At 45.1% G+C, this 11,892-nt stretch overlaps 1 protein-coding gene and 1 pseudogene across 4 annotated transcripts in view; one reads left to right on the top strand and one right to left on the bottom strand.

Annotated features, from left to right (window-relative positions):
- Positions 1-1,153: 1,153 nt before the first annotated feature.
- LOC107145084 lies at positions 1,154-2,898 on the top strand (annotated as a pseudogene).
- Positions 2,899-5,753: 2,855 nt separating this feature from the next.
- The window catches only part of Setd2 (SET domain containing 2, histone lysine methyltransferase), a 106,507-nt gene continuing 100,368 nt past the window's right edge, over positions 5,754-11,892 (bottom strand). For 3 of the 4 annotated variants that reach the window (XM_048795195.1, XM_048795196.1, XM_048795197.1), the window contains exons 19-21: positions 9,613-9,693; positions 6,927-7,028; positions 5,754-6,576 (exon numbers count right to left, since the gene is read on the bottom strand). In XM_048795195.1, the coding sequence (XP_048651152.1) occupies positions 6,415-6,576; positions 6,927-7,028; positions 9,613-9,693 (345 nt within the window). In that variant the 3' untranslated portion in view covers positions 5,754-6,414. Of the gene's footprint in view, positions 6,577-6,926; positions 7,029-9,612; positions 9,694-11,892 lie in introns of those variants that run through there. The other variant, XR_007344350.1, reaches the window with a different exon arrangement.

Here is an 11,892-nt window from a genome sequence, read left to right as displayed (position 1 = left end):
CGGTCCCAGCAGATTCGGCCTTTTAGGGTCCAGATGGTTCCTGGGACTGAGTGGCCCTGTGCAGGTTTCAGGCCTTCTCTGGATTCCCTGATGAGAAAGGGCCACAGGGAAACTAGGCCCACACACCCTATGCTTCTGTTGAGTTCACCAAAGTATCTTTCCATCCAATCCCTGGTCAGGAAAGGGCTGGACAGTGACCCTTCAAGACAGAGTAGGCTGAACAATCACCAAAGGAAGTTCTCCTGCCTTAGAACCTTAAGGTGTTAGGTTCCTGTGCCCATGCCAAGATGTCTGGGTGTGAGCCTCCTACTGGCCAGTCCCTTTGGTCTTGATCTGGCTGAGATGGGGTCAGAGGGCATGTAACATTCCCCCTCCCCCATGGTGCTGGGGATGGGAAACCAGGGCCTTGTGCATGCTAAGCAATGCTCTACACTGAGCTACATCCTCAGCCCTAGTATGTCTCCTTTATCTTCCCCTACCATCTCTGGGCTCAGACCAGAGATAGGGTGGTTTCTCATCTGTCCTTTTCTATCCTGGGCTGTACCCTTTGGCCCTCTAAAGCCAGCTCTGTCACCTCTACCCCATCTGACATAGAAAAAAATAGCCCAATCCTCTACAACACTCCACAACACTCCAACCCCAACAACAAAGGCCCAGGGAGCACTGCCAACTGAAAAGAGCTATGCTTCACAACTCCAGGCATAGCAAAGGCAAGGCCAATATAGGTAAGCATCCCTTGACCGAAGCTTAGGCACTGGGCAGGCTGGATGGTACCCTAGCTGGGTAGGTCACACAAGCACACCATTCCTTGTCTCCTATCTGTACTGGGTTGCGGGGATCATTGGCCTCTAGGCAGAAGAGAACACCACTATTTACTTCCCTTCCAGTTCCACTTTATTTTGCAATAATCTACAAGACCTGTTGTGCAGAGGCTCCTGTGGGGACCAACATGAATCCATATGCTCTTACAGACCAGACTAGTTAAAGCAGTCAGGATACAGTTTAGTCATGGTAGGGAGACAGAGGTGGAACAACTAGAGCCAGAAAAGAGATCAAGGAAGGACTCCAGAGTAGATTTCTGTCAGAACAGCAAGAGGAGGAGTGTGAAAACTTGAGAGAGCAGTCTCAGCTGGCAAACAAAGGGAGGCTGAAGATGAGGGTGAAAAAAGGTCCTGTCAATTCAATGCCATACTATGAGTTTGGGCTCTATTTTATAATTTATACACACACACACACACACACACACACACACACACATATATATATTTTTTGGGGGGTGGGTACCAGGGATTGAACTTGGCCACTCGACTACTGAACCACACCCCCAGCCCTATTTTGTATTTTATTTAGAGACAAGATCTCACCGAGTTGCTCAGCACCTCCCCTGTTGCTGAGGCTGGCTTTGAACTCAAGATTCTCTTGTCTCACTTCCCAAGTCGCTGGGATTACAGGCATGAACCACCATGCCAGGCTCTTAAAATGTATATATATTTTTAGTTGTCAATGGACCTTTATTTTATTTATTTATATGTGGTGCTGAGACTCGAACCCAGTGTCCCACACATGCTAGGCAAGAGCTCTGAGCTATGACCCCAGCCCTGGGCTCTATATTTTAAGGATTATTGTTTTCAGACCTTTTTGACATCAAGACGTAGGTGAAGCTGCCCAGGAACCCTAGCCTTGGATCCTCGCCACTGACCCTATTTTTCCTTTCCTCCACAGATAAGACCCTAAGAGGTCAGGACAGTGAAGGACTATGGGTAGGAATTGGGGGAGCCTTGGCCCCTAATACCTCCTCCTTATTCCCCGCTGAGGCTCAAGGGGCATCAGGCAGCATCATCCCTATCTACTATGCCCTTCTGGCCACTATGGTCCTCAGTCTGCTTGCCTAAGTGATCTTCAAGTGATAGGTGGTTTGGGAACTAGCCTGTGGCATCCCCTTCTATCTTGGTGAAGGAGGGAACAGGTTGGTAATCATCCCCTACTCCTCATAGCTGGCACTCATATAAGCAAAGATAGCAGCTGGCCAAAGCTCGAACTGCAGAGCTGGTGGGCTTCGACAGGGACCAGAGACAGTATCTTCCTGGACTCTCCCAGTGGTCTGGAGTCCTGTGCCACCAATCAGGGTAAGCCCTTTCCTCACAGTCCTTTAGGCCTGTCTAATGCTGTTCCACCACCTGCCCATATGACCCTCATGACAGAACCACATCCTGACTTTGGCTGCCAGCTTTACCTTCATCTCCCTTAGCAGAGCAGGAAGAAGTGGAGCAGCTCCTGGAGGTGTGAAGCAAACCTGACAAGGGCTGGAAAGGCCTAGCAGGCTGCTGGGCTACCAGGCTAAGGCTGTGGAGATCACAGCCCAGGGCCAAGTGCCAGCCTATACTTTGCTGAGGGACTGGGCTGTCCAAGCAGGCAGCAGAGCTACCCTCAGGGTACTAGAGGATGTGCTGGCTGCCATGGGCCGTGAAGATGTGGTCCGGGTCCTGGGTCCCCCAGCTGAGGGCTGCTCTGTGGTGTGATTCACCACTTGCAGCCTGCTCCAGTGCTCCCCACCACCCCACCACTTCATGCCTTCACCTTCATGGGCTACCTAATGTTGTTGGCTTCCATCTGCTCTGTTCTGGGGGGATGGAGCAGCCATTCACTTCCCCTCACCCTACCTTTCAGGACAGGGACCGGGTTGTAGGGGAGCAGGCAGTGGGAAAGTGGTTGGTCCAGCCCTCTCAATCCCCACTCCGCCTTCCTTTTTGTAGCCTCAGCTGTTTTTTCTACTTTTGTATCCTTGATTAAAGACAACTTAGGAATTTTGAGCTGGTTTTGGTTCCTTGGGCCTGTGAGATAGTTGAGTGGCTATGAGGGAGAGGCCCAGTAAAGAGCTGGGGCAGCCTCTAGAATTAAGAGGACCTTCTCTAAGCAGCAACTGGGAATGGTAGACAGGCAACTCCCATAAAAGATGCATGGACTGGAATCCACACCCGGCATCTGCCTTTACTGGTTGTGTCATGTTGAATCACCTATTTTATCTTGCTAATTCTGAGCTTCCTTAGCTGAAGGCACATCTAGTAGGTCCCCACAAACCCTAAGAGTCCCAGGTTGGCACTGAAGGACCCTGAGTTTGAGATTATTTTCTTGATTTGTGCTGTAACCACCTGCAAGGGAAGGGTGAAGGCCTCCCTGACTAGACAGGAGGCAAAAGTCACAAGAGTCAGGCTGGTCCTAGGGATCTAGTTTTCAAGGATCTCAGGTCACCTCCAGAGAAGAAAAAGGCAGACAGGGCTCCATATAAGACCTGAACTCCATTCAAGAGATGGAGTTCCAAATAGGCTTCCACAGAAGCTCATGTGGCTTCTACACAAGTGGGCAGGCAGGCAGGCTCACACCTGAGGGGCAGTTCAGGACAGGCCTGCCCTCACATGCCCACCCTGCATGGAGGAGCAGGTAGGTTGGTTATTGTACCACCTGGGTGGGAGATGGGGAAACTTTAGAAGACAAGCCTTGCCTAGGAAGAGACAATGGCTAACATCCTGGCATTCACCAAAATCAGAGGGCTTCAGATCAATCCAAACTCACTGAGGAGAGTTGGGATCCAGATGTGGTCCAGTGGGACCCAAGATGGATCTTGTCCTCTTGCTGAACTGATATGGCTGGGACTGGCTGCTTTGTGAATACCAAATTAAGAGTGCTACTGCTTTTCCTCTTAAAGTTTACCAGGGCTACATAACACTCTGTCTTTCCCTTAAAAAAAAGGAAGTGCAGCATGTTTTATAGTCACCTTCATTGTGAAGTGATGCCAGAGCAAAAACTGAAAAAAGATTCAGACCAGTGTGCTAGAGACATCACATCCTACTTTAGTATGGAGACAGTCACAGGGCTAAGGAGGATTGGGTCAGGAATCACTAAAATTCTGCATTGAAGCAGAGTGCAATAGCCTCAGCAATTTAGCAAAAACCTATCTCAAAAAAAAAAAAAAAAGCTGGGGATGCAGCTCAGTGATAAAGCACCCCCGTTTTCAATCCCCAGTACAAAAACCAAAAAACCCAAACAAACAAAAATCTGAGTCTCCCGAACAAGTGCTAGATTAACTGGCATGTCTTATCCCAACCTAGGGGATTTGAGCTAGAAGGAGTGTTGGGAAAGGGGGAAATTTTTTTTTTTTTTTTTTAAATCAAAAAAGAGGTAGGGGCTGGGGTTATGGCTCAGTGGTAGAGCGCTCACCTATCATGTATGAGGCCCTGGGTTTGATCTTCAACACCACATATAAATAGAGGTATTTTGTGTGCGACTACAACTAAAATTATATTTTGAAGAGTTAAAACTTAAAATTCCTTTTCAAAGAGATTTCATCAACAGCTCCCTGGCCACCAGGGAAATCCGAAAAATATTCCTTGGAAAATCTGAAACCTCGAGAGCCTCAAGTCAAAACCATGAGTTTGACTTGGTTGTGAGTGGCAGTGCATGTGGGTGCACCCTTGTAGTGTGAACCAACCCAAGAGAGAAATACTTCTTTTTTATGTGTTGCAAGTACTTGAACTGACACATTCTTTGTAAGACTCAACTAGAAAATGTTAAAAGAGGGTTGACAGTAAATTATGGTGTATCCATTTTACATAATCATGTGCTTTAAACATTTTGAAGACTGCGATATCATGGGAAAACTCTTTGAATGTACATGAGATGATTTAATCTAGAGATGATTTAAAGTCATCTTCTCAGGAGGATATATGTGTGTTACATGTAAATACTATGTCGTGTTATTTAGGGTCCTTGAGCATCCACAGACTTTGGTGCCCATGATGTCCTGCAACCAACCCTGTATTAAGGATACTGAGGGACGACTGTATTAAGGATTTTCTGTCCTTGTTTAGTAATTAGTAATTCCTTTAATACTAGAATTTAAAGAAGTTATTGATTCTTCCTGAGCCTTAGTTTCCTTACCAACAGTGCCAATTTCTGTGCCTCAGGTTGTAAAGATTGAATGAGCACAACCTGAGCTCCAAAGTTCTCAGCACAATACCTAGCAGGCAATGAGTACTTTAATTTCTGTTGGTTTCATCCACAATATGACAAGCCACAGTCTGGCCTTGTCTCTTCCCCAAGGGTACTATTGCAGTGAGCAGAATAAACATGGTGAGGAACAGCCCCTTTGTAGAGATGGGCCCTCGTCTGGCTACAAGCTCTAGACCCTCCTCACTGCTCAGACAACTGGTCATCAAAAGAAAGGGGCTGCCATCAAGCCCTGTATCTGCTCCCCACAACCTGTGCACTGTACCCCTTCCAAGTACACCTCTGGTGTCAAAGCCCAATGTCAGAGGACAAAGTGGGAAGTCAGGGAACCCAAAGATCAGATGAGCATTCCATTGGGCTGGGAGAAATCATGTCTTCAGAGGGAAGAGGTCCAAGGCCTTTCTCCAGCCAGGAAAAAGACACATTTACCTTTCTCTTGACTGACCCTCAATTGGAAAGAAGCCCAGCATCAGTGAGGATTTAAGTCAGTTCCTCTACTCTGGAATGCCTAAACAAGTTGACCTGACACAGATGTAGCGAGAAGTTCCAAAGCTCACATGTGTCAGTCACCAGGCAAATGTATGCTACAGTTGCAGTGGGACTTATGAGAAACAAGGCCTGTAATAAAACCTGGCAGCAAGGATTAATCTTGGACTTCACACACCACTGGCTGCTACATCCCCTCTCTTTCCAGTGACAGCACTCACTACACACAAACATGCTAGATTAACCTTTAGGGAACACACATGCCAAGTTCTTTAATTGATTTTATTTTTTACATAAAAAGTTCGGTAAAAATTGGATAAAGTAAAGTGATTTTTAAGCAGTAAATCAATCTTATCAACATAGCACAAGGCTAGCCAAAACCACAAGGCAGCCTGCTCTGGAATATTTACATGATAACAAATTAAACCTTGCAGGAGAACTTAAAACGGTCCTTACAAAGTCTTCCTGTGATCCTAGCACATAGAGGCTAAAAGCAAAACAAAAACCAAACAAAAACCAGGAAAGAACAAATTATTTTCAATATTTTCACATATACATTAAAATATAATACAGATCGTCAGGGGAAGGGTCGTGGATGGGGATGCGCATGGGTCTGTGCGCTGACAGCACCGCCAAGGAGGAGACCCAGGTTTGAAAGTGGGGTCAGGTCTGGCCAGAGCCTTCCCTAGGCCATTGTCTCTGACAGCCTCTAACTACACCCCATTAGCTCACGACTAGGGGTCACTTGTAGATGGAGCTTGTTTTTGTAGCTTTCAGTTGACAGTTGCAGTTTGAATTCCTCAGGGTGATTTGTCACCAGTAGCACAGCTCTGACAGTGGGGTGGGGCAAATAGGCCCACAGGATTTCCACTTCCCAGAGTCTGCCCTACCTGATCACCTATCCTCCCACCCTGGCCCCATAAGTCACTCTAATTCAGTGTCCTCTTTGGGTTTGTAAACAGCCCCAAACTTCTGCATGTACTTCTTAATGTACTCCTTGGTTTTGTGTTTCACATTCTCATTGCACTCCAGGTCCTCAGGGTTCTTACAGTACTTCAGCTCCTTATTCATAACGCCATGAGTCAGCTGTCCAGGGCACAGGAAGAGAGACCAAGCCACCATCAGAGTGGGAATGAGTTGAGGGGGTGGGTAACCCAGTCTGCTGCTTCCAGGCCTCTCTTACTGAGACTAGGAAGTCAACAAGGGTAGGTGGGGGCAGGCTGTGCTAGAGTCACCAGAGAGGAAAAGCTTAGTTCCACAAGTTTCTTAAAGAACTCTTGGTTTTAAGTAAAGTGCTCCCTTTCCCAAACCTTCCCTCCCATTTCTGTGTCCCTGGCATCTAGCAAGTAAAACCACGCTTTCTATGATGAAGAAAAGCATCTTATATGGTACACAGTATGCCAAGAACACCGATAAACCAGAAGAAGGGGGAATACCTTGCGAGCTAGGTGTTTGAAATCCTCAGTTGTGGTGATTCTGCCCACTTTGCAGTCAGGTTTCCGGTAAGGGTTCAGGCACTGAACGATGAACTGAGACATCTGCAGGTATAGGAAAGGGAACACGCTGTTCAACAGTACAGAAAGAACAGGGAGTTGTGCTGAGGTAATAAGTACCCTATGCACTGGCACACTCCTATATTCTCAGCAACTCAGGAGGTGGAGAAAGGAGGATGCAAGTTTAAGGCCAGATTCTGCAATTTAGTTAAGACCCTGTCTCAAAACAAAAAATATAAAAGGACTGGAGATATAACTCAGTAGTAAGTAAAGCACCTCTGGGTTTAATCAGAAGGAAGAAGAGAGGGATAAAGGTGGATTAGAGAGAGGAGAGAAGACAGCACCCAATCCTTCCCTTTTCTTCTCTCAGGTTGTCTGATTTGGACAACAGAATACCAGTAAGCCAGTAAGATGTACGAGAAAATGATCTTGGCTCAGCCCTGAGAGGGAAAGAGCTCCCTTGGATGAACTAAGAAAGGCTCACTAAGAACAGCAGCTGGAGGAACCCAGCAGCAGGGCTCTCACAGCAACCCTAGGTTTCAGCCAACAAACTGTGTCCTCAGCATAACGCAACACAGGGAGTGCAGAGTCAAGCAGGCATTTCAGAGCTACTAGGCAGCTCTTGGACTCCAAGAACTAGAGGCACTTTGTCCTTGAAGGTTACTTAAAGTCTGTACATGTTATACTTCATCTGAATCATACTGCCTATGTGAAACAGGTAGAAACACAGCATGACCACTGGAGGAAGACAGCTGGCAGGACCCTTTTCATTCCATCACTTCCAGTGTCCTACCTGGGTCATCTCTAATGGGTCGGTCCTAACCAGTGGTTCTGAAAGAAGACCCCAGGTCTTCTTGAGAAGTACTTATGGTATAAGTTCACAGGAGACAAATGGAACAAATGGTCAGTGATAGCTACTTCATCAGGAAGCATCCTAAGCAGGGTCTACCCATCCCTGAAACTCAGCTTTCTGATGATCAAAGAACAGGGTTGGACCACAAGATAGGCACTAAATAAAGAACTGCTGATTAAGCTAAAACACCACTGACACTATGGAACTAAGTTCTATTTCTGGGGAAACCTTTAAACAAAGAGAGAGGTGACAGACAGACACATAGAGTGTGTGTGTATCTCTCATCATGGTGCCAGGCTGGCCTTGAACTTCTGGGCTTAGGCAATCCTCCTGCCTCAGCCTCCTGAACAGCTAGTACTACAAGTGTACACCACCTATGCCTGACTGAATAAGCCTTTTATTTTGCAATAATGGGGACTGAATCAGGGGCACTCTGCCATTAAGTGACATCCTCAGCCCTTTTGTTTAAATTTTGAGACAAGGTGTTGCTAAGTTGCTGAGGCTGGCCTCAAAGATCCTTCTGCCTTAACCTCCCAAGTAGCTAGGATTACAGGTGTACCACAATGCTCAGCTAGATAAACCTTTTATTCAATTTTGTTTCCTCCCTGTGGTTGCCTGGCCTCCATACTATCCCCCCTTCAGTCCAATCCTCAAATATAGTCAAGGATTTAAATACCCGTTACTTAAACTATTGCCAATGGTTTCCACAGATACATAGCCACTATGAAGAGTCAGCATAATACCACCCACCCTCATTTCCAACATCACTCATTTGCCCTATGCTACAGTCCTGGAAGAGATGTTGCTTTCTTTTGCCTCTGTACATTCTTCTGCCTAAAGTTATAGTCCTTCTTGATCCATACAACCAATTCCACCCTCCCCTATTCAAGAGTCTTTCCTGAAATCCTGAACAGTGGCCCCTAATTCTGTCATGGCACACTCTTCACATAGCTGCTGTTACTTATTTGTAGGTCCTTTTCTCCACACACCATGACCCGCTCCATGAATAAAGACTGGAGTTTAGAATCTGGATTCCTAGAGGCAGGCGAGTTTAGTGTCCTGATGGCTAAGAACACTGCCAATAGCATAAAGAGGAGCTGCTTTCTCTCAATCTCTCGAAGAACAGGTAGCCACCAAATGAGAGATGAAAGAAAGAACACTGGAATTTGAGCCAGAAGACCTGAGTTCAAATCTTCCATCAAGAACTTGCCTGCTCTTGGGCTGGGGTTGTGGCTCAGTGGTAGAGCACTTCCCTAGCATGTGTGAGGCACTGGGTTCCATCCTCAACACATTTAAAAAATAAATTAATTAATTAAATAAAGGTATTGGCGGGGGGTGGGGGAGCTGCCTTGGTGCCAAGGTGCTTGAGGTGGAGGTGATGGCCTTAAAAAAAAAAGAAAAGAAAAGAAAAGAAAGAAAGAACTTGCCTGCTCTAGTACTTAAGAGCTCTTGTTATGGAGATAAAAAGTTGTAAAGGGCCATATCAATGAATAACTACACAATCGAATCACTGAAGGGAATATACAGTCAGGCAGCCTAACACTTAATAGTGAGTTTTCCTTTGTCCAAGTAAAACGGGTAATGTGGTTTGCAGAGGGACTCCTATCAGGCCAATAAGAGATGATTGAAGAGTTCTTAAGGGAAAAAACACCACTTCAGCAAGACACAGTAGCTAATAAGCCTATGTGCTTGCCCATCTTGGGGGGCAAGGGAGATGTATATATTTAAGACAGAAAGGAAAGGACTGAGGCTTAAGCCTCATCTACCAAACCTTACCTCTTTTCTGAACACTTCTTTGCTCTTCTTAGCCAGCTCACTAGAGGTGTCTGCTTCTGCTGTCTTGGGCTTTTTCGATGTCTAGAAATAGAAAACACAACAGCGCTAACATGAGATGTCAGTTTAATGATGCCCTATGGTCCCAGAACCCTCTTTTCTCTTCCCCCATTTGGGTTACCTGACTCTTTGAATTAAGATTCATTTTAGAAGTCCTGTCTTAGGGGAATGGCCTGGAGTCCACTTGACTGCTATGTTTCAAATTTTGTCATCTGGCTCTAGACTCAACTTTCAATCCTCTACCCTAAGTCAAAGGGTACTTTATATTGATAAAAGTAAGATAAAAGATTTCTAATTTAATATTGATGTACTTTATATTTCCGGTTGTTTCAGAATCACTCTCTGCAGAACATGCTGCAAGGACTTCAGCTCTCCACATTGTCAAGTGAGGCCCAGTTTAAAGGAGCTTAACCTTTCTTGGCTCTGGTATTCTAGGGTTCCAGGACAAAGGCAAATACTCTGTACTGAAAACCCTTGGTACTCATCACCTTCCTCTGAAGGCAGAGTTGGCTGGACTATAAAAGACAATCTTAGCATGCAGGAGAGGATCCTTGGAGATTGGTACCTTAGTTCAAAAATGGAAACACTAAAGCATCATTGTGATATTGGGGTGAGGGTGGGGCAATGGGAGATGAGAGTCATTCAAGTCAATTAACAAAGGAATAGATGCTATGACACAATATATTTTGGGCCAAGATGGCATGATGATGATAAACCCAGAAACACTCTCTTGCAGCACTGCTAGAGGATAGGCTGCCAAGTTCCCCCTAACCAGATACTGCCAAGAGTTAGTGATGGGTAGCAGCTTTGGCATTGAGAACAACTGCCATGCAGGCCATCTCCTCAAACCTTTCCCACCATTAGCCATTAAGCCCCTTCCCAATAAATGTGCTTTTCTGTGGAAAAGAATTATGAACATTCATTTTGCCTTTGAATACACAAGTTACTTTGGAAGGATCCAACAGCTACAGCTGGTATTATAGGTAATTCATGCTTTTGTTAGGGAACCAGAGCAGAGAAACTTTTATTAGACTCCCCAACCAATCCCCCCTTTGGCCTTTGTGTCTATTCCTGTCATTTCCATAAACAGTATGAAGAAACTGCCCAATTCTCTCTGTTCTGGAGTGGTTCCCAAGCAAAGTGACACTCCCTTGGCTTTGGGTTGCTACAAATCAGCTTTCTCTGATTTGCTATATAAGTTTTACACATTTTCTGTTTTTCGACTTATTTTCTATGGTGATGGGATACTGGAGATGTTTAGGTTTGGGAGATAGGGTACAAACAACATACAGATACTATTTCTGTTTTCTGGAAATTAAAAAAAAAAACTCACTGGTAATTCTATTTTCAAATGTTTGAGATTTAAAAATTTTTTTTTCAATTGTAGAAAGTATAGGTGTGTTCTACAATAAGACCTAAAGTGCATCAAGAATTATTTGAAGCCAGGCATGGTGGCTCATGCCTGTAATTCCAGTAGCTCAGGATGCTGAGATAGGAATTTCTCAAGTTCAAGGCCAGTCTCAGCAACTCAGTGAGGCCCTATGCAATTTGGTGAGACCCTGTCCCAAAAAATAAAGAGGGCTGGCAATGTGGCTCAGTTGGTTAGTGCCACTGGGTTCAATTTCAGGTTATCCCTACCTCCTAAAAAAGAATTATGTGAAAAAGACAAGGAAACTTAAAAATTTCACCTGCTATTCTACTATAGATCTCAGTCATGAGTAGCAACAGCAAGAAGTACAGAGAGGGCCTTTAGGTATAACAACTAGATCAGAGTTCCTCATCCTATGGAAAAGGCCAGAGGCTCAGGGAGGGCACTGTCTACACAGGAATGTCCTGCTTTTCTTTGAATAGGATGTCTTCAGAAAGCTAGATAAATCCAATACAGATTTACTAGATTTCTAATTTAATCCCTGACTTGATGAAGTTGGGGTGAACTTTAAAAAGAGTTATAGAACACTATCCATTGAGCTCTGTCAGGAAGAGGCCCCTCTATTTGGCCTTTTGAATGCTAAACAATTACGATTGAGAAAGAAAAAGTTCATATGAAGGAAGCCTAAACTTCCATCATGGAAATCATGAACAACAACAACAACAAAATCTTGAACCAAAATGAAGTTTTCCTGGGAGTACTAAAATTCATGAACCCCATTCTTCTTGGTCTGTCGTCTGTAAATGGCATGAGAAACAGTTTCAGAAAACTTATAGGAGCCCAATGCCAAGCCC

Source organism: Marmota marmota, unplaced genomic scaffold (genome assembly GCF_001458135.2).
Source record: "Marmota marmota marmota unplaced genomic scaffold, marMar, whole genome shotgun sequence".
Classification (NCBI taxonomy): Eukaryota; Metazoa; Chordata; class Mammalia; order Rodentia; family Sciuridae; genus Marmota; species Marmota marmota.
Note: the sequence above shows the minus strand (reverse complement) of the source record. Positions and strands in the feature narration are given on the sequence as shown.